General features: G+C 50.4%; 9 protein-coding genes across 9 annotated transcripts; 5 read left to right on the top strand and 4 right to left on the bottom strand.

Annotated features, from left to right (window-relative positions):
- Positions 1 to 491: 491 nt before the first annotated feature.
- On the top strand, positions 492 to 4,230 carry FIESC28_06309 (uncharacterized protein; the record flags this gene model as incomplete). Its single annotated transcript, XM_031160453.1, has 3 exons — positions 492 to 586; positions 789 to 3,882; positions 3,931 to 4,230. 3 exons carry the CDS (start codon positions 492 to 494, stop codon positions 4,228 to 4,230), a joined length of 3,489 nt encoding a protein of 1,162 aa, XP_031015499.1.
- A 615-nt stretch (positions 4,231 to 4,845) lies between these two features.
- On the top strand, positions 4,846 to 5,787 carry FIESC28_06308 (uncharacterized protein; the record flags this gene model as incomplete). Its single annotated transcript, XM_031160452.1, has 4 exons — positions 4,846 to 5,131; positions 5,250 to 5,338; positions 5,394 to 5,544; positions 5,606 to 5,787. The coding sequence occupies 4 exons, from the start codon at positions 4,846 to 4,848 to the stop codon at positions 5,785 to 5,787; spliced, it is 708 nt and encodes a 235-aa protein (XP_031015498.1).
- A 743-nt stretch (positions 5,788 to 6,530) lies between these two features.
- On the bottom strand, positions 6,531 to 8,395 carry FIESC28_06307 (uncharacterized protein; the record flags this gene model as incomplete). Its single annotated transcript, XM_031160451.1, has 3 exons — positions 6,531 to 8,054; positions 8,109 to 8,194; positions 8,308 to 8,395. 3 exons carry the CDS (start codon positions 8,393 to 8,395, stop codon positions 6,531 to 6,533), a joined length of 1,698 nt encoding a protein of 565 aa, XP_031015497.1.
- A 641-nt stretch (positions 8,396 to 9,036) lies between these two features.
- On the top strand, positions 9,037 to 10,760 carry FIESC28_06306 (uncharacterized protein; the record flags this gene model as incomplete). The annotated part of the gene is made up of 2 exons (XM_031160450.1): positions 9,037 to 9,458; positions 9,521 to 10,760. The coding sequence occupies 2 exons, from the start codon at positions 9,037 to 9,039 to the stop codon at positions 10,758 to 10,760; spliced, it is 1,662 nt and encodes a 553-aa protein (XP_031015496.1).
- A 276-nt stretch (positions 10,761 to 11,036) lies between these two features.
- Positions 11,037 to 12,185, bottom strand: FIESC28_06305 (uncharacterized protein; the record flags this gene model as incomplete). Its single annotated transcript, XM_031160449.1, has 1 exon — positions 11,037 to 12,185. The coding sequence occupies one exon, from the start codon at positions 12,183 to 12,185 to the stop codon at positions 11,037 to 11,039; it is 1,149 nt and encodes a 382-aa protein (XP_031015495.1).
- A 693-nt stretch (positions 12,186 to 12,878) lies between these two features.
- FIESC28_06304 (uncharacterized protein) lies at positions 12,879 to 13,641 on the top strand (the record flags this gene model as incomplete). Its single annotated transcript, XM_031160448.1, has 2 exons — positions 12,879 to 12,935; positions 12,997 to 13,641. 2 exons carry the CDS (start codon positions 12,879 to 12,881, stop codon positions 13,639 to 13,641), a joined length of 702 nt encoding a protein of 233 aa, XP_031015494.1.
- Positions 13,642 to 13,831: 190 nt separating this feature from the next.
- Positions 13,832 to 16,352, bottom strand: FIESC28_06303 (uncharacterized protein; the record flags this gene model as incomplete). Its single annotated transcript, XM_031160447.1, has 3 exons — positions 13,832 to 14,048; positions 14,198 to 14,251; positions 14,302 to 16,352. 3 exons carry the CDS (start codon positions 16,350 to 16,352, stop codon positions 13,832 to 13,834), a joined length of 2,322 nt encoding a protein of 773 aa, XP_031015493.1.
- A 1,461-nt stretch (positions 16,353 to 17,813) lies between these two features.
- FIESC28_06302 (uncharacterized protein) lies at positions 17,814 to 19,108 on the top strand (the record flags this gene model as incomplete). Its single annotated transcript, XM_031160446.1, has 3 exons — positions 17,814 to 17,990; positions 18,050 to 18,790; positions 18,842 to 19,108. The coding sequence occupies 3 exons, from the start codon at positions 17,814 to 17,816 to the stop codon at positions 19,106 to 19,108; spliced, it is 1,185 nt and encodes a 394-aa protein (XP_031015492.1).
- A 276-nt stretch (positions 19,109 to 19,384) lies between these two features.
- Positions 19,385 to 21,058, bottom strand: FIESC28_06301 (uncharacterized protein; the record flags this gene model as incomplete). The annotated part of the gene is made up of 1 exon (XM_031160445.1): positions 19,385 to 21,058. The coding sequence occupies one exon, from the start codon at positions 21,056 to 21,058 to the stop codon at positions 19,385 to 19,387; it is 1,674 nt and encodes a 557-aa protein (XP_031015491.1).
- Between the last annotated feature and the right edge of the window lie 163 nt (positions 21,059 to 21,221).

Below are 21,221 nucleotides of genomic sequence, written 5' to 3'. Positions count from 1 at the left end.
GCACCTTGACGGATGGGCAAGTGTGAAGGAAGCACAGCAGGTCGATTGCTTTTAAGTACATCCTTACCAGGTAGCCAGCACTTTTATTTTGTGCCTGTGATACTTATGGGGTTTCGCATGTTCGCATATTTTGAGGAAGCTCTCTTTCTCCATCATAGATAGTAGGCTCAATGAGATCAATCACTTTCACTGACACGCACATGCCTCGAAGAGGAGCTATCACAAAAGCTCTAGATAGGTAACTATGCATGCGTCATTAGCCCCCGGAGTTAGCACGGATTGTAGCGGGTGTAGTGGGGTCCCAATAGCCGAGCGGGAAGGAATGGGTCCCAACCCAGCCATCATGACATGGAGCTCCAGTGCAGTGTCAGAAGAATTGTCCCCTACGGCTTAGGCTACAGATGCTCTCGTCAAACACCAGGTGCCTGCTTTAAACGTCAACCTTTCTCCCTCCCTTTGTCTCTCTCTCCTTCATCACACACCTGACAGCCATGGCGTACGTTGCGCCTATCCACCGCGCAACAAGCGTGCGCCATGCGCTTCGAGCTAATGTTATTGACGCCGATATCGACGATTTGGTTGTAGCGTAAGTGCTCCGACCCAACACCTTCGATGACGCCCTCGTCAGGGTGTCAGAAGAAATGTCCTCGAAGACTTAGGCTACAGAAATAATGTAGCCTGATTGCTAGCCTAAACTCGCATAAGACGACCAAATTATTTCGTCTCTTATGCTCGCCAGTCCTTCTGGCACTGACGGACGCCTTGAGCAAATGCTGATTGACGTACAGCAAAGCGAACCGACTCGAGATATGGCGTCTCACGGAGGAAGGGCTGGTATGCCAGCAGACGAAGCTCATCCACGGCACAATATCGATGCTGCAGCGATTGCGACCCAAAGGATCCGAGGTCGACTTATTATTCATCGGTACCGAGAGGCTTCAGTACTTCACCTTGATATGGAACGACGCAACGAAGAAGTTGGAGACCATCGAGCAAGCAATAATTGATCAATCGGAGCCGTACATGCGACAGTCGCAAAGTCAGAATAAATGCGTAGTGGATCCGACGGGTCGATTCCTAGCAATGCATCTTTGGGAAGGAGTGTTGAATGTCTTTAGGCTTCCTACACGCAAAGGCTCTACCAATAAATTGGAATTGCTCGAACAGGTCCGACTCACAGAGCTTTTCATGAAAGCAAGCACTTTCACTCACAGCCGAACCGGTCACCCAACCATTGCCTTCTTATACAAGACACAAATGGACCAAGAAGAATCTCGGTTGGCCATATATAGGCTGACGCATGACGACAAAGGAAACACAGTATCCAAGTTTGATCCCCATAAAGACAGAGAGTTCGACGTCGTTATCACTGACCCATACGCCTCAATGCTCATTCCTATCCCCTTGGATGAAGAGAAGCGTTACCATGTGCGAAATACAGAGAATGTAAAGGCACATCTAGGTGGTATTCTCGTCGTTGGAGAGACCCTCCTGATCTATTATGATGGCCTGACGCACAGGAGCGTCTCTTCAGCATTGAGGGATCCAAGAATATTTGTAACCTGGGCAGAATATGATGGTACTCACTATCTGCTGGCCGACGATTATGGACGACTAGACTTGTTGACTATTCAGACGAACTTGGAGGCCACTGGCGTTGTGGTGACAGGCATGATCCTCGAACCGTTTACATCCGGAAGTTCGCCTCTCATAACTTCAAGGGCGTCTAGCTTGGTCTACCTCGGTGATGGTACCCTTTTTGTTGCTTCTCACCACGGCGATTCTCAGCACTACCAAATCGATATCGAGACAAGAGAGGCCACGCTGATGCAGTCTTTCTCAAACAACGCACCAATCCTAGACTTTTCTATCATGGACATGGGTAATCGCGAAGGTGATACCCAGGCCGGCAATGTCTTCTCTTCTGGGCAGTCAAGAATCGTGGCAGGCTGTGGTGCATACCGCGACGGAACTCTACGGAGCATTCGAAGTGGTGTTGGTCTTGAAGACAGAGGTGTTCTTGATGAATTAGAAGGAACCAGAGGCCTATTCACTCTTCGATCTTATGGCGCCGACTCGGTCGATACATTGGTTGTATCGTCTATCACCGAGACAAGAGTTCTTAGCTTCGACTCGGAAGGGGGCATCGAAGAAATTTACTCTTTCGAAGGCATGTCCTTGGATTGTGAGACGTTGCTAGCGTCTAATCTTCCCAATGGACAACTACTTCAAATCACACCCAACTCAGTCGTTTTGCTCGACCCTGAAGGCGGCACAACAGTCAGCAAGTGGGACGTCCCAAGCGGCAAAACGATCACAAGAGCGTCAGCAAATGGCAAATGGGCCCTACTTTCAGTTGACGGAACTTCCCTCGTTTCATTGAATTTGCTACAGAACCTGGCTGTTAATGCCCAGCAAGTTCAAAGCAACTCTGGTTCGCCGCCTGATCAGATATCATGCATTCATGCCGCCCGAGATCCACCAGACCTTGGTGTAGTTGGTTGGTGGTCATCAGGTCAAATATCACTGATCGATATGGCTTCACTAAAGCCGCTGCATGGCGAGTCTATGAGGCAAACCGAAGACAGTGCCACCGTCCCACGAGATGTCGCACTTGTTCAGCTACACCCCCCTGACGTGTCTGGGCCAACACTCCTAGTTGCGATGGAGGATGGCAACGTTGTGACTTTCAACGTCTCTACCAGAGGATTCTCTGTTTCTGGTCGTAAAAGCGTGACTTTGGGTAGCAATCCGGCTCGCCTACACATACTTCCTCAAGAAGATGGCACATCAAATGTTTTTGTCACTACCGAGCATGCAAGTCTTATCTATAGTTCGGAGGGTCGCATCATATTCTCAGCCACAACCGCCGATGATGCCACATTTGTTGCACCCTTCAACTCTCATGCTTTCCCTGACTCCGTTATTCTGTCGACAGATCAGCACATCCGAATCTGCCACGTCGATCGGGAACGCCTCACTCACGTCAAGGCACTTCCTGTCAACGAGACTGTCAGACGGGTGGCATACTCTCCAGGACTTAAAGCTTTTGGTGTGGGCGCCATCAAAAGGGAATTGGTCAATAACGAGGAAGTTGTTACAAGTTCATTTAGACTCGTTGACGAAATAGTCTTCAAGGAGCTTGGATCACCCTTCCCGTTGAAGAATTCAAGCAGCCTTGAACTTGTGGAGTGTGTCATTCGAGCTGAGCTTCCTGACGTTGGTGGAAACCCAACTGAGAGGTTTATCGTCGGCACGAGTTTCATCAATGATGGTGGTGGAGTAGAAGATTCAAACGACACTCTTGGTCGTATTCTGGTTCTTGGTGTCGACGCGAACCGTCAAGTCTACCAGATCGTCTCTCACAACCTCAAAGGTCCTTGCCGCTGCTTAGGAATGATCGAAGACAACATTGTGGCCGGACTCTCCAAGACGGTTGTGGTGTATAATTTCATACAGGAAACAAGCAGTTCCGGTTCACTACAGAAGCTTGCTGCTTATCGCCCATCTGCGATCCCCATTGATCTCGACGTATCAGGCAACATGATTGGTGTAGGCGATCTAATGCAGTCACTTTCTTTGGTTGAATTTGTTCCCGCACAAGATGGTAACAAAGCGAAACTGGAGGAACGGGCACGACACTACGAATCCATCTGGACCACTGCGGTTTGTCATATCGAGGGCGAGAAGTGGCTAGAGGCCGATTCCCAGGGCAATCTTATTGTCCTTCAGCAAAATGTGGATGCCCCGACAGAGCAAGACCGCAGCCGCTTGCAGATTACCAGTGAAATAGGCATCGGGGAACAAATCAACCGTATCCGAAAGCTCAATGTGCCAGCAGCGGATAACAGTATAGTACATCCGCGAGCATTCCTCGCCACAGTAAGTAATTCCTTCTGTATGCAGGGAATTGTAACTAACACCCACCAGGTTGAAGGCTCATTGTATCTTTATGGTGATATCGCGCCTCAATACCAGGACCTTCTAATGACGTTCCAGTCCAGGATGGAAGAGTACATTCATGTACCAGGAAACGTCGAATTTAAGCTATGGCGTTCCTTCCGCAATGACAATAGGGAGAGTGAAGGCCCTTTCCGATTTATAGACGGAGAGATGATTGAGAGGTTCCTAGATATGGACGAAGGGAAGCAGGAGCTGGTTTGTGAAGGGCTCGGGCCCAGTGTCGAAGATATGCGCAACTTGATTGAGGAGTTGAGAAGAATGCATTAGCAAGACTAGGCGGGTAACAGAAGAGATATCTTCCAAGGCTTAGACAACTAAACAAAGTAACCTAAGTGGTAGCCTCAACTCGCACAAGGTTACTAAACTGTTTTATCTCTTATGATGCTTTTTTTCTATGATTCGATGGCACCCTGGCCTCCATGCTGGGCATATATACATTAGACGTAAAGGACGAACGGGTCAAAGATGATTGGTCAGAAGTCTTGAGTAAAGGATATTGAAGAGACATCAATTGATTGCGTATGGGGTAAAATACCGATTCAGAAATATGTAAAGAACCCTGTAAGTACCGTTATGTACAATTGAAATAGTATTCCATCAGAATGACTGATAACTATATTTACAGCACTTATAAACCTGGAAGCTGTCAAGGCGAAAAAGGATCCCATATGCCCGGGATAGATCGGAAACCCCACCCGAAAGTGACCGGACCAATGACGAGTCTTCAATTTCCGAGCTCGAGTCGAATTGTCAGCCTGAGGCCACATTTTGGAGCCAAAACTTTCGGCAAAGCATCATCAGCCGATCACTATCAAGGAAAAGACCTCAAACCTTCCCTTCGACGACCTCACCTCGCAACGCCACACCCCACGATTCCTCACGATGGCGACCCTCGCGACCGCTTCTCGCCTCTGCCTGCGCGCGGCTGCTAAGCCCGTCGCTCCCGCCGTCCGCGCCCTCAGCACCACCGCCGTTCGCCCCGACAGCGCGTCCGCCTCTGGATACTCCAGCCCCTTCAAGTTCCAAGGACAGTCCAAGGGTGCCCAGATTCCCGACTTCGGAAAGTACGTCTCTACCGGCGGTGAGGGCAAGAACAAGCTCTACTCGTACTTCATGGTTGGCGCTCTCGGTGCCGTCAGTGCTGCTGGTGCCAAGAGCACTGTTCAGGGTGGGTTGAAGTCCGATTCAAGACTCGATGTCCTGCCATTGGGTTGCAATTGGTGTTGCATCTTGCCGGCATGATATCGGGGTTGGTCAATTGATGGTTACTGACGATAGATTGACAGAGTTCTTGGTCAACATGTCTGCTTCCGCCGACGTTCTGGCCATGGCCAAGGTTGAGGTTGACCTTGCCTCTATTCCCGAGGGCAAGAACGTGAGTTGGGATATAATCTAGCACACCAGGACGACATTGCTGAACGGTTCTTCAGGTTATCATCAAGTGGCGAGGCAAGCCCGTCTTCATCCGACACCGAACCCAGGACGAGATCGACCAGGCCAACAAGGTCAACATTTCTTCTCTCCGAGACCCCGAGGAGGACAGCGCCCGTGCCAGACAGCCTGAGTGGCTCGTCATGTTGGGTATGTGAAATCGACGACATTGAAACGGCATTTCGAAATTTATATACTAACAACCCCTCAGGTGTCTGCACCCACTTGGGTTGTGTCCCCATTGGTGAGGCCGGTGACTACGGCGGTTGGTTCTGCCCTTGCCACGGTTCTCACTACGATATCTCCGGCCGAATAAGAAAGGGACCCGCCCCTCTCAACCTCGAGATCCCCGAGTACGATTTCCCCGAGGAGGGCAAGCTTGTCATCGGTTAAGCGGACGATGTAAGAGTATATCTATTATAACGGAGAAACGAGGAGGGAGAATGGGAGCGCATTAGACTGGCGGGCGGACCAAGGACCACAACACATACGCATGCCCATACCGAGGCCCCTGGGTGGGCTCAAGTTTGCTGTTTTCTTAGACGTGGCCTTCTTTGTCCATTTGTATAAAAATAAAACGTCCTAGGAAAAGTTTCAGTCGACAGGCTCAAAGAGAGGGTTGAGGGGTAGAGCAGGAGAGTGCAAGATGCGTGCTCGCTTGCGAGACGGTGTACTAATTGAATTTCATTGCGTTCAAACCAGGCAGCTCAGTATTATGTGAACCATGAGAACACCAAATCCGACATCGGATATCTAGAATACCTCGATATCTAACCTTACATCATGTGCAGGTCTTCCTTCGATGCCGTTGAAATCTCGTCCATTGCTACAGAATTTACCATCATGAACGGCCAACATCGCCAAACTACGAGATAATGGCACGTCATGATTTTATGACCACAGACAGACAGTAGTGACAAAATTGATGAGTAATGTAAATGTTCATAATCTACAGTATTTACTGGTATACCCTAACCCATCTACTGGGATATCCTATAGTGATACTTTTCTATGCACCCCAATATCTTGTACTCATATCTTCACCACACAATCCTCAAAAATACATTCAATCATGAACGGACATAACAAGCTTTTGATTCTATACCTGATCCAGTCCGGGCTCATTAGTCTTTGTCTTAGTGACCGTGTCCATCGTCCTCCCTTTGCTCAGGATCCAACTTGATCAGGGTATCAATACGCATGATGCTGATACAGGCCTCAACGGCACTCTTCAGCTGTCGGACCTTGCTGATGCTGGGCTCCAACACACCGATCTTGATCTCGTCAACAACCTTGCCCTTGGCGAGATCCAGACCGTAGTTCTTGTAACCCTTCTTTCGTGCAATGGTCTTCTCGTCCTCACTGCCATCACCCTCCTGAATGCGCTGTGACAGAGCGTGCCTTGATCGGAGCTGAGCGGTAAGCTCTGCAGCGTCCTTGGCGGCGTTGACAGCCAGAGTCTTGGGAATAACGAGCAGAGACTGGGCGAACTCTCCGATAGCAAGCTGCTCTCGAGAGCCAACGGTACCGGCAAACTCCTCGAGGTAGATGTGCAGAGCTGTCTCAACAGCACCACCACCAGGGACAATGCTGCCACTCTCAAGGGTTCGCTTCACAGCGCACAAAGAGTCGTGGACGGATCGCTCCATCTCATCAAGGGTGTAGTCGTTGGGGCCACGGAGAATGCAAGATGCGGAAGAGTGGGCCTTAGTACCCTTGACCAAGATGCACTCATCATCAGAAATGCGCTCTTGGACAACCTCCTCGGCGTATCCAAGGTATGAGGGGTCGAACTTCTCATCACCGTTAAGATCAGAGAGTGTGCTCAGCATGGTAGCGCCGGTGGCTCGTGCAATTCGTCGGAGATCCTCCTTCTTACATCTTCGAACACCCATAGCACCCTTTTCAACAAAGGTCTTAAGCACCAGGTCGTCGATACCCTTTGTTGTAAGAATAACGTTGGCACCAGCCTTGAGAATCATCTCAACTCGGTCAAGGATCATGCCGGCCTCACGAGCTCGGATCTGCTCGAGTTGTTGAGGGTCGTCAACGGTAATCTGAACACCAAGCTTCATGCGCTCCTTCTGCAGGTTCATGTCCAGAACAGCAATCTTGGCGTCCTGGATTCGTGTGGGCATAGCCTGCGAGGCAACGGTGCAGTTCAAGGCGTAACCCTTAACGAGAACGGACTCGAGAGTGCTCTTGCCGTGAGCCTTGAGGATGTTGACAGCCTTGACGGGGTACTTGGTCTCGTTTCGGTTGTTGGTAGACTTGACAGCCTGCATAGCATCGACAACCATATCGGCAAAGAAATCTGAGTCGGCTCCAATGATCTTGCTGGACATGGAAGTCTTGGCAATGTTGATGAGGGATTCGCGGCCAAGGTCCTCAACCTTAATGCTAACATTCTCGTTCAAGTACTTGATAGCCTCTCGCAGGGCAAGTCTGTATCCGGTAATGATAGTAGTAGGGTGTATCCGGTTCTTCATAAGCTCGTTTCCACGTCGTAGAAGTTCGGCAGCGATCAGAACGACAGAGGTGGTACCGTCACCGACCTCCTTGTCTTGTTGTTGCGCAAGGTCAACGAGAATCTTGCCGGCGGGGTGCTCGACATCGAGGAGGCTGAGAATTGTAGCACCGTCGTTGGTAACAGTAACATCCTAAAGTGAAATGTGAGATACGGTCGAGCGCGGGACGAAGGCTAGGTTGCATACACCGATGTCGTCCACCATCATCTTGTCAAGACCGCTAGGGCCGAAAGAACTCTTAACAACATTGGCGATAGCCTGTGTAGCAAGAACTTTTAACTTGTTAGCATGTATAATCCTCATATGAATTGCCATCATCAACCATGCTCATGCCTCCCCCACTTCCCCCTAACATGTAGCAAAAGGCGGGACAAGATAGACATACCGTTCTGGTCTCTAATATCGGATCCGGAGATCTTCTGACCACCCAAGAAAAGGGTGCCGTTTCGAGGCTGCTCAAACATGGAAGCCATGACTGCAGCTGTTATTAACGTCGACGTGGAAAAGTAGAGTCGTCAACGTGGTCGTAGAGATGGAGTCAGGAAATTCTACCAGCAGGCTACCGTAGAAGCTGTAAAGCTCCATTGTGCCCCTCGACTGGACTTTTTTGTCGGAGGCTTTCGTTGTTCCGGCGCCGACTGGGAGGTGCGCTACCGCTCCTCGTCTGGTCGGTGCCGTCGCAATTGCGCTGTGCGTTACAGGCCGGATGCCCACCCGTAGCTGGAGGTCAGGGCATTTGACAGAAGGAGCACGGACCCCAAGAACCCCAAAACTATCCCCTGTCGCGTTATCGGCCTCCCTGCAGCTGAGCGGTCACAGTTACCATTGGCTGGTAGGGCATTGGGCCTGAATTTTGGGCTAGATTTCTAGCGGTGCCGTGCCCCTCCTTCCCGCTTGACTCTCCCTCGACTGCGGGGCACAAGTCACGACCGACGTTTACTTCGACTCACACCCCGAATCTTCTCCTTCTTCCCCCCTCAAGGATCACGTCGCTCTGTTGCTTCTCGAATTCTTTATAGGCGCGCAAGCCACTGTTCGGTTGCCTTGAAGCTCCAGTCTTCTTTTATCTTTTTCTATTCACAACTTCCAATCAACGCTCGACACTTACACCAAAATGGAGGGCGCCGCCGAACAGTCCAAGAGCGCCTTGAAGAAGGCCGAGAAGCAGGCTCGTCTTGCTGCTGATAAGGCTGCCAAGGCTGCTAAGCAGACCAACCTTCCCGTCGTCGGTGGAAAGAAGACAGACGATATCATTGGTATCACTGTGTCTAAGACCGAGAATTTCCCACAATGGTACCAGGAGGTTGTCCTCAAGGCCGAGATGGTCGAGTACTACACCGAGATCTCTGGTTTCTTTGTTCTCCGTCCCCTTTCCATGCACATCTGGAATGAGATTCGAAAGTGGTTCCAGGGCCACATTGAGGAGATGGGCGTTGACGAGGCCAACTTCCCCATGTTCCTGTCTTCCAAGTCCCTGGAGAAGGAGAAGGACCACGTTGAAGGTTTTGCCCCCGAGCTTGCTTGGGTTACCAAGGCGTAAGCATTCTATACAATCTATGTCCTACCATTGGAGCTGTGGCTAATTGATAACTTTCTAGTGGTGACAAGGACCTCGAAGTCCCTGTTGCTGTCCGTCCTACCTCCGAGGCCGTCATGTACCCCTACTACTCCAAGTGGATTCGCAGCCACCGAGACCTTCCCCTTCGCCTTAACCAGTGGAACTCAGTCGTCCGATGGGAGGCCAAGCAGACAACCCCTTTCCTCCGAACCCGAGAGTTCCTCTGGCAGGAGGGTCACACCGCTCACTTGACCGAGGAGCTTGCTGGTGCTGAGGTGTTGGAGATTCTTGAGCTTTACGCTGGCGTCTACGAGAAGCTTCTTGCTGTCCCCGTTGTCCGAGGTCGCAAGACTGAGAACGAGAAGTTTGCCGGTGGTTACTACACCACCACTGTTGAGGGTTACATTCCTTCCAACGGCCGTGGTATTCAGGGTGCTACCTCTCACGCCCTTGGCCAGAACTTCAGTAAGATGTTTGACATCACTGTCGAGGATCCTCAGAACCAGGGCTCTCACATCCATGTCTGGCAAAACTCATGGGGTCTTTCTACCCGTGTCATTGGTGTCATGGTCATGATCCACGGTGACGATAAGGGTTTGGTCCTCCCTCCCCGCGTTGCCAAGACTCAGGTCGTCATTGTCCCCGTTGGTATCAACAAGAAGACCACCCCTGAGGACAAGAAGAAGCACGAGGATCAGGTCGACGAGATCCGAGCTACTCTTAAGAAGGCTGGCATCCGTGTCACAGCTGATTGGCGAGAGGGTTACACTCCTGCCTGGAAGTTCAACGACTGGGAGCTGAAGGGTGTTCCTCTGCGTATCGAGTTCGGCCCCAAGGACGCCGCCAAGGGCGTCATCAGCACCGCCCGACGAGACACTGGTGAGAAGGGAGAAATTGCCATCACCGATGTCGCCACCAAGGTCCCCGAGCTCCTTGAGACTATCCAGAGTGATATGTACAACAAGGCCGAGAAGTCTTTCCGCGAGCACCGTCTCCAGATCACCAAGTGGGAGGATGTTCTCCCCGCTCTGGACGACAAGAACGTCGTTCTCATTCCCTTCTGTGGTGCTCCCAAGTGTGAGGACCGCATCAAGGAGCTCACCACTCGCGAGGACCAGCCTGATGTCCCCGACAACGAGAAGCTTCCTACCATGGGAATGAAGAGTCTGTGTGTTCCCTTCGAGCAGCCCGAGGGTATTGTCGCTGGTGAGACCAAGTGTCTTAACCCCGAATGTGAGGGCAAGGCCGACAAGTGGACCATGTTCGGACGAAGCTACTAAAGGAGTTGAATGTATTTTCTAAGTCGGGGAGCGGGAAGGCGTTGGCCTGGCATGCTTATGATACACCAGTGCGATTGTTTACGGCTTCATATGAATGTGATTATATCATGGAAATGGAAATGGAAATGGGAAGGGGCCGGTCACGGAAATTGTAAAAAGTAGAAACAGAAGATAGATCGTAGAGACTATATTTAAAAGGATCTCCTTGGTCTAATTCCGGTTTCTTTGAGAGTTTTCGGTGCTGACCTTGTCTTCTTTTTATGAAATTGGAACCATCTAACACCAAGCAAATCGCTCGTTCACAATCCATTCAACCTCTTGGCTGGGGTTCTTTCCGAACCAGTTCATACTGGCGAGGTTGTTGTTTTCTCGGACGACGAATTTGGCTCCCAACGACTCAATGCCTTCGGTAACTCTTCTGATACGCTCCTCGGGGTTCCAGAGTTCTACTTTAGAGCACAGCCACTCCTTGGTCTCTTTCTGGACAAACCCGGCAATAGCTTCAATGCCCTTGGCCAGTGTCTCATCTGAGATGCTCTCATCTTCAATTGCCAGTCGAAGGATGCGGACAACGTTCTTCTCAGGCTCGTCAAGCCCACCGTAGAAACTGCAAGTCCAGATAGCCCAGATTCTCGAGTTGGGAGCTCCAGGCGGGGTGTACAAGGCACCTCGGATAGAAGGAGTGCGAGAGAAGATGCGGTTGCACATGAAGTCCACGCGGTTTAAGTGCCACTTAATAGTGTTGATGTCAGGGATAACAGCGGCACTGGCGGGGGCGGTTGATGAAGCAACCTTGTTTCTGACAATTTCCTCATCTCTGGCTGCGAGTTCGGGGATGTCGTCCATGGTGAGGGGCTTGACAGCTGGGTCGGCTGGGGGTACGGCGTCCTTGACAGGAAATTCGAGATAGGTGCTTCTGAAAGCCTTCCATCCAATATTTCCGTAGAAGTCGGGGCCGACATCTGACCATAGGACTGAGAAATCGGCATCTCCTTCGTTCTTCTGTTGTCTGCTTCGAAGCTCTTCTGCGAGGAGGGACATCATCTTCCTGGCATATCCCCTCTTTCGATACTCGGGGAAAGTGAAGACACTGGCTACACCATGTGCAGTACCATCTCTTGCTCCGGACTTATTCTCACGATCGGCGACAAGAGCTCTCTTCTTGTAAGTCTCGCATGATGAGAGGATGGGTCTTTCGTCGGGCTTCAGACTTCCATCTGTTAACATCCAGCTTGTCAATCCGCCATCTTGAGCAAGGGATGTTTTCATATTATCATATTCTCGGGCGATGTAATCCTCCAGTTTAAGGGCTGCTCCCCATTGAGGATGAGTGCCCTTCCATATGCGCTCTCGTTCCGAGGCAGTGGGGTTAGTGAGGATGAGAGATGGGGAGGTAACAGAGGGAAGGTTGTCCTGGGATGCCATGATGAAATGTAACTCTGCTGCAGTGATTTGTGTACTGTGGTCTTCAGGGTTGTATTGTTGGAGAAAGAAAGAATGTCCAATGGCTGAGCTAATAACTTATACTTCATGATTTATATGATGATCACGCCCTTCGATGATGGTCCCCCACGTTGGTGGGCCGGGAGCTACCCTGAACAGCCTGAACTGGTTCGCCGAATGAGTCTTACCGATTGCCAAGCTGTACCAATCGATCCATATATGTTATAGATGTTCAATCAAGCATCACTATTACTAAATAGGATATTGCTTTATGTTGCCTTGCTTTGTACTAGACTAGGTCTGAGCTCTATCGGATTTAGCACACGGCAGTTGTAGAAGTTAGTGTACATATTCGCACTAACTTTGAGCAATTGAGTTTCATCTGTGTCTTGTATAAGAAGGCAATGGTTGGATGACATATACTAGCAATGGAAAAACTACAAATAATTGGAACTACAGAATGTTGTCAATTGAACTCACAGAGAGCTCTTGCGTGGTGGTGGAGTTGGCACTAACATCCGATCCATGCTGTAGCTCTAGCAATGAGGGGCACTGAATCCCTATGAAAACCTCCAATTTATATCTTACAACCAGGGAACCAAGATCCAACCCACAGTTATGGCTTTATCACTACCCTCGGGGATGACCCCCTCCGAGGTCTCCTTTTTATGTGAAATGGAGCTTGTTACTGTAGTTCCTCGTCAACGGCTTGAAAGTATCGAGCTTCTAACGGTGAGCGCGTCCTCCTCGTCGCGTCCAACAAGCTCGACGCTGACCTGTCACTGTTACACAGGGCACAACTCCAACACTCCGACCACCCTACCGAAGTAACTTGCCGCTATGGCTTGCGATTCTTTTAAAGAAACAACGGCGCGCCAATATCGTTCCTCCTCCATGGCTTCATCCCGACTCGTTACGCGAAATCGTCCACCACGAAACAAATATCGATCGTACAGGCTGGGCACCGCCGCCTCCACCACCGGCACGAGCAGACAGCAGAGGCAATGCGCGGAGATTGAATCCCTTTGTGGATGAAGAGGTTGTTCTTTCGCCGCCGTTCCTCCCATCCTGTACATCAGATGCGCCGTCAGGAGCACTGCCTTACCACTGGTTCGAGGTCTCCGAAATGCTTCTCGCACATGCCGCAGACGACATTGCAAACTCATCAGAAGTGCGGTCCCTACTACGAGATTTACAAGAAGTGAGAGCTGCCAAAATGCGATCCAGTACAGCGCAGCTCGAGAGCGGAGTCGACGGTGTTATGAGTTTACGAGGAGTGGGAGCTATGGAACTTGCAGAGAGCAGAGGATTCGTTATTGGTGTGGTCGAAGGTGTCAGGAAACTTGGCGCAAGCACGGAAACAACAAGAAGAGAAGAGGAGGAAGAAGGTGGCGGTCAAGAGTCGGATGATCAAAGTGATGAGGATATGGGACTATGAGCGCCTCTCCAATGGAGGTCATGAGCAAATTTCAGATTACGAGATTACGAAAAGGAGTGAAGCATATATGGCGCAATTCGAAGAAACGACGTGTAAGTCGGACATTTTTCTCTATACCATTTCTATAAAACACTGTCTAACAATTGCCAAAAAGAAAATCTATCGCCAAACTCTATAAATCGCCAAATCATTAAGCAGCTTCTTCTGCCTCACTAGCCATCTTTGCCTTCATAAGATCCAGCTTATACTTAGCCATACGCGTAGGATGGACTCGAATACTGTTACCAACAGGATGGTCTAACTGCGGTGCCTGAAAGTAGCACGGTTCTGCGTCCGGCTCGAAGTACTTCTTGAAGTCGGGATGCGTCTCAAGTCCCGCCTCTCTCATCGACGTCAATGGGTCTGCGCTGCTTCATCCAGAATCTCCTGACACTTGAAGTACATCGACCAATCCTCATGCCACTGGGAGTGGCATTGGTGGCATGGCCTTCCGGGGTTGTGTTTACAAGGGTGTACCTTTGGGCAGTCATAACCACAAACGTGGTACTGCTCATACCAAGAAATGTGTAGACGGGGCCTGAGGGTAGAGCCGTAAAGACCGGGCATTTCCCTAGAAGAGTTAGCGGGAGTTATGAAAAGCGGTTGGGATACTTGACATACGGGTCGATCGTGGGCTTGATCAATGGACTGAGAAGGTCCGAGGACGACCTCCTGGATTGCAACAAACCCAGCTTCCTTGCCCAATCCTCGTTGTCATCCTCCTTGTCACTAGGATTGTGAGACTTGGAAGACGAATATGAAGAGTCAAGGGGTGCAGTACTTTGAGTTGCTTTCTTATAAGGACTTGGGGTTACCGATTCCGACTTCTGACGCTTTGCAGGGGAAGCATTGCCATCATCATCATCATCATCGGTATCTCTGCGTCTCTTGACAGAACCATTTGAGCAGTTATGGGGGGTGTTAAACGAGGTATCGGCAGTCTGGTCCATCTTGTCATCACCATCTTCACTCTTAGTGGAAGCGGAACTTCTCGAGGGGGATGAATCGTCGTCAGGACCGTCATCATCGCCAGGGTCGTCATCATCGTCGGGGCCGTCGTCGTCCGGATCACTCTCCATCAAAACGACAGAAGCGTTCACCGACGGAGATTGAGATGTTAAACCCATGGGAGCAACCGGTGCAATTGGACCTCGGATAAAGAGCGAAGTACCATCTGGAGCCAGACTGTGTCTTGTCTGAGGATGGGAAGTCCAGTGAGCGTTGATGGGTGTGAAGGCTGAACCTCTCCTATACCGATCAGGAATGGAATTCGGAGAGCTGCCATTTGAGGGAGGGAAATCTCGGGGTTCCTCGTCGAGGGCATCATCACCGCCGGCGACACCCTCGCTGGCTGAACCGTCATGGTCAGAACCCTCAGAGTCAGATGGACCAGGTCTATCTTCTTCGTCATCTTCAATTTCTATTTCAATAGTAGTGAGAGAATCAGGGGACCCTTCCGGCGCCTCGAATACAAAGGAAATGACCATGTCGTCGTCATTAGGGGGTTGACCGGAAGCGTCTGGACCAGAAGAACCAAAATGACCAGGAGAGCCAACAGGACCAGGAGAATCAAGACGACCAGGAGAATCAGCGAGCCCTTCCCGCTCCTCGAAGTCAAAGGAAATGACCATGTCGTTGTTATTAGGGGATTGACCGGAAGCGTCTGAACCAGGAGGACCAGCAGGACTGGGAGGTTCGGGAGAATCAGGAAAATCAGGGAACCCTTCCCACTCCTCGAAGTCAGAGGCAATGGCCATGCTGTCGTCATTAGGGGATTGACCGGAAGAGTCTGAACCAGAAGAACCAAAATGACTAGGAGTTTCAGGAGTGTCAGGGAGATCTGATAGATCGGAGTCCTCTTCCTCCTCCTCCTCCTCCTCCACAACACGGTTACGGCCGTAATTTGCATGAACTTTGATTCTGGGCCTTGCAGGAATATCTTCCATGTCGTCCATGTCTGATGATGAATCGTTGTCTATGGCATTTGCATCTTGGTTTTGATCATCACCAGCTGCCGTACCTTGAGCATCGCCTTCGTTGTTGGCTACGGCCGGTCCGGCTGAAGGCTGCCCATCTTTGGTAAACCATAGGATCTGGGCTCCTGGCGGTATAGGCCTATCAACTGTTGGCCAATCGTGATCTGGCGATGCCGGAGCCTCTGCGATTAACTCAGGCTTCTGAATAGGAATAGAACCAGGCACATACGCAGGCGCAGGCGCAGGCAGTGGCGAGGGTGTTCGCGAAGGTGTTCGGACAGCGACCTTGTGCGCCCTCCTTCTCTTGTTGTTTGCCTTCGATGCGGAATTCCGACCACGGCCTAGACTCTCGAGGACATCGTCAAATGGAAGAGGAGCGGGATCTGCGCTGAGGGGATCTCGAGCCTCTCCACGATCGTCAAGACCGTTCATCAGAGGAGGGGCGTTGTTGAGTTTTGAACGGGCTCGGGTTTGTCGCAGAGGCGCTTCAGGGACAGCTCTGGCTCTGCGGGCGGCAGGACTGGGTTGAGGAGTAGGAGCAGGTACAGGAGCAGGAGCTGCGCTGGGGGCACCTTGGGCCTGTCCTTGACTGTTAAGACCCTGCAATAGAGGAGTGTTGTTGGCTTTTGAGCTGGCACGGGTTGTACGCGCAGGCTTAGAGGCATTGGGGGTAGGTTTAGATTTGCGAGGTGCCATATTGTTGGTTGTTGTGAATAGTTGTGAGAATAGATCGAGAGAATAGATCGAATATGCTGTAAATGCTGTAAATGTTTACTTGCTATGCTTATGAATTGTCTGAATCCATGAGTCTGAAAGGTTGTGATTCTCATTATATAGATTCTATCAAGTAGTTGAGACATGATCTGAGTCTGATTCTGAACAACGGCAGAGTGTTGTTCTGGTTAACAAAGATTACTTGTTGTTGTACTGTCACTATGTATATAGCAGACAAAGCACTCCCTGAAAGCAATAATGCGATAATCTTGAAAGAATTGTGATATGTTCATAAGAACAACTATTCTATAACAAAGACTGTTCGTTCACCAGAGGACTCTTAACTAACATACTGGCAAAGTCTTTGATCACACAAAGCAGTTTCCTTTGGTTGATTTCCAGGTCTTTCACACAGCTTCATTATTTTATGGATTTTCAAGAAATAATTCACCCATGGAGTGTAAGTCTCGGGACTTAGAGTAACATGGCCCAAAAGTTTGAATCCCCGGCAGCTTTACTCTGCCCAAGTAATGTTGACTAAGGCTGGTAGCACTCTGTTCTTTCATCCGTTTACATAACATCTCATAGTCTAGTTCATTTAAATATATGTAGAGCAGGATCTAAACAAGAAACGTCAGGTATCTATTTTCCCTTCGGCCTGAGGAATTAATATGGAGCGCTTTGATCGTTATCGCAGTGGTGACATGCCTCACTTTAAGGTACACCGACTATGGGACGCCATGAGCCGACAGGGCTAGGTGTTGCATGAGTTGTATGCTAAGCATATGCTATCTGCTGAGACTTAATACATATCAGTTATAAGCGAAAGTATTTGTGTAGTTGGTGAGTGATATAAACAATCATCTATTGAAAGCGCTTTGCTGTAGTGGTGTTTGGGTTCAAAGTCTGGGGAAGTTTGAAGCCACCCCAGCCCCTAGGGTCTCATGATGGATAGTGTAACGGACGGGACTAACGCTAACGGCGATCTGCCAAGGTAATAAGAGTTAGGCAGCGACTTCATTCAATGAGAAGGAATGATATAGTCAAGTTGAATACTTGGTGAAGTTCTCTCTGCTCGATGATAAGTGCATACTCTAAACAATTGTACAAACATTACAGTCGATATGAATCATATGCAGCCATTGATCATCTTCATGCGCATTGACTGATAACAAAGCAAGGTACGGATACAGAGTACAGCTCATGGCAACCGGGTATCCACTTAAAGACTTCCGGGGGCAGTCACACGACCAATCCATGACCGCCATCGTCCCAAAACGGCAAGCATCTACCTTACGTGATCGTCATGGCTGTACCTGCCGCGGATCTTATCTCCCGTCCATGTCCACGTCCACACACTTCCTTCCGCGCGTCATTTGTCCCCAACATCTTCTTTCTTTCATCATTCACCATACTTGAGAATTCATCGCTTATACAGTCACAATGAAGTTCTCTCAGGCTTCTCTCCTGGCGGCTTGTCTGCCTGCCGTGTCAGCTCGCTTCATCGAAATCAACGAAGCCAACAACGTCGTTGTCGAGCCCGAAGAGCTGTACCTTATTGAGACTGCTCCTGGCAGGACACAATGGGTCACCGAGGAGGACAAGTGGGAGATGCGCCGTGTAAGTCTTATCAATACTGCTCAGATTACGCATCGAACGGTCTACTAACAGCCTTCGAGAATGGCAAGAACTTCATGGACATTACCGAGACGACTACGCTCGGCTCCAGAAATCTCAACGCTGAGAGCACCGTCACGTTCCCCGACAAGTGCGTCAAGCACGACGAGGTCAAAAAGCTCTCCAAGAAGCTCGAGAAGAAGAACATGCAGGCCAACCTTGAGAAGTTGACCAGCTTCCACACCCGATACTTCAAGTCCGACTACGGCTTACAGTCATCTGACTGGGTTCTTGAGAAGGTCAACCAGATCATCAAGGACGCTGGCGCCGAGGATACCGTTGTCGCTCAGAGCTTCCCTCACACATGGAAGCAACATTCCGTCATTGCGACAATCCCTGGTCAATCCAACAGCACTGTTGTCATTGGCGCTCACCAGGATTCCATCAACCTTTTCCTTCCTTCCATCCTCGCCGCTCCTGGCGCCGACGACGATGGCAGTGGCTCAGTCACTATCATGGAGGTGTTCCGCGCTCTTCTCAACTCTAAGGACGTTGTTAAGGGTAAGGCTCCCAACACAATTGAGTTCCACTGGTACTCAGCCGAGGAGGGTGGTTTGCTCGGAAGCCAAGCCATCTTCCAGCAATATGAAGCGACTGGTCGCGATGTCAAGGCTATGCTTCAGCAAGACATGACTGGTTATATCCAGAAGACCATCGACGCCGGTCAGCCCGAGAGCGTTGGTGTCATTACTGATTTTGTCGACTCTGGCTTGACTAAGTTCATCAAGACTGTCGTTGAGGAGGTGAGTTTTAACCGAAACAATCATCTAAACTTTATACTGATCATTTCCTAGTACTGCGATATTCCTTGGGTGGAGACCAAGTGCGGTTACGCCTGCTCTGATCACGCTTCCGCTTCCAAGGCTGGCTACCCCTCGGCTTTCGTTATCGAGTCCGCATTCGAGTACTCCGACCCTCACATTCACGGCACCGACGACAGCATCAAGTACCTGTCTTTTGACCACATGCTCCAGCATGCCAAGATGACCCTTGGTCTCGTTTACGAGCTGGGCTTCTATGACTTTGATGGCAAGTCTGAGGAGAAGTGGAGTGACCTGTAGACAGTTGTTGTAATTGCATTCAGTCGACAGCCGATTTCTTGGAAACGGGTTGCCTGAACTTCTTTGTCATGAGCGACGGATTATATATGAGCATACACGCATATCACTGTTGAATAAGACTATTGTTTGAACTAAGTAAAATGTTTCACTTGTGATAACAGAAACGATTACGCTGTATGATTGATATTGGTAAACATGCCCTTTTGTCTATACCTAGTAAAGCCATTACCTCAGCGCCAACAATGCCCTTTATGCATAATAATGATTTGATCGCGTCTACTGGCCCTGACCGTTTCCATTGTTGGGGGGTTGTTGTGCCCAAGGTGACTGGCCATTCTGCTGCTGCTGTTGCATAGTAGACATCAATGCAGCAAAGAAAGCAGGGTTCACATAGCCCCCATTGTTCGCGCCTTGCTGACCCTGAGCGGTCGGCCATCCGGGAGGTGGTGGGGGAACAGCTCCAGGGTTACCCGGAGCGGGAGCCTGAGGCCAGCCTGGGAGTTGGAAGCCAAAGTTGGGCATAGCTGGGGCCGCGCCTTGGGTGGGAGGTTGAGCACCTGGCCATGCTGGAGCAGGAGCTGCTTGTTGAGCAGGCTGTTGGCCTCCTTGAGGCAACGAGTATCCGTCTCTGGGCTGATTGAAACCTCCTCGTCCACCTCGTCCGGCGCCACGTCCCCCCCGTCCACCGCGGCCTCTTGAGTCCCCTCGGCGACCTCCTCGCTGGAAAGATCTACCTGATGGGGGTTCATATGTCTCGGTTGTGGAAGGGCCGCTACCATACCCAGGAGGACGTGCGAGGGGCTTGTAGGGACCATCTTCGTCATCATCATAGTTCAGACCGCCGTCCGGTCGCGATTCCTGTCGCAAAGGATGAGGCTCTCCCTTGGTGGTGCCCTTCTTCCACTTATCCTTCTTTTTCTGCTTGAGAGCCTTCTTGTACTCTGCTTCCTTCTCATCATCGGAGAACTCCATCTCATCATCGCCAACCTCCTCGTCGTGAAGGTTACTGGCGTCTGAGCCCTTCATGTTCTTCAATGGCTCGGTAAAGACAAATGTGGCATGGTCGGCAGTGTAGTATACTGTCTGGCCAACCTCGAGACCGAGATCTTTGATATCCTGGTCTGATGTGAAGCGGACAGTGTACATGGGTTGAAGCACCTTTCCTATTAAGTCGGCAATAGCGCCTATGACAACTCGCTCAGCTGTGCAGATCACAGAGCCTGAGTCGAGGACTTGGTACTCTCCGGGCGTGAAAGCCTTTATCAACATGATATTGTCGACGATGTGCTCGATAGCTCCCAGCTCCTCAATCTTCATTTCGGGTGTAATTGTGACCTCGGGCTTGGGAATGACCTCTTCAGGCATTTCGTTCTTGGTTCGGAGTTGGGCAGCGCTAGCACCCTTCGCACCTCGATCGCCTTCATCGTCGGATCCTCCCTCAGCCTGCATAAGCAGGCGCGCAGTCTCTTCGACACCCAAAAGTTCATATCCTTCGTTGTCGGAATCTTCATCAGAGGAGTCTGAGCTGCTTGATTCGGAAGAAGACTCGTATGGAGAGGAGTCAACCTCCCATTCGGGGTTGTCGCCTTGGTCGTTTTGGAGAGGGACGGCCTCCGTGTTCGCAGCAGGAGCTGTTTGCGCTGTTTGCGCAGACTGGGCAGGAACTAACCCTCCAAGCGCAGCCTCCAAAGCGCCAGTAAGGGAAGGAGGGCTTTCGGGTCGGTCAATGGCCATGGCATCGGAATCCGCAGCTGGTGCTGGCTGAGTCTCTGCAGGCTGGGGCTCTGTAGTAGCTGGCACTGATTCATTCTTTGTTTCGGTAGGAGCAGCGTCGGGAATTTCAGTATCTTGTATACTCGCGGCAGCTGCAAGCATATCGGGGGTAGGGAGAGGTGGTAGAGTCTCGTTGGGTTTGGCCTGGCCGAGGCCTGGGATCTGGAAACCCGACATTATGGTGTTATTCGTATGTATTACTTGTTAAGAAGATGTTTCCGATAGATTTTGAATGTTGTCTTATAAAGAAAGTAACGAGTACTCAGACAAGAAAAAGTGTAAAAGTGAAAAGCTTGAATGCGATTGTCTGGCGCAAAAAAGTTATGATGGAACAAGAAAG

This window comes from Fusarium coffeatum (genome assembly GCF_003316985.1).
Source record: "Fusarium coffeatum strain FIESC_28 chromosome Unknown BRIP53273_contig_136, whole genome shotgun sequence".
Classification (NCBI taxonomy): Eukaryota; Fungi; Ascomycota; class Sordariomycetes; order Hypocreales; family Nectriaceae; genus Fusarium; species Fusarium coffeatum.
This window is presented reverse-complemented; position numbering and strand designations above follow the sequence as displayed.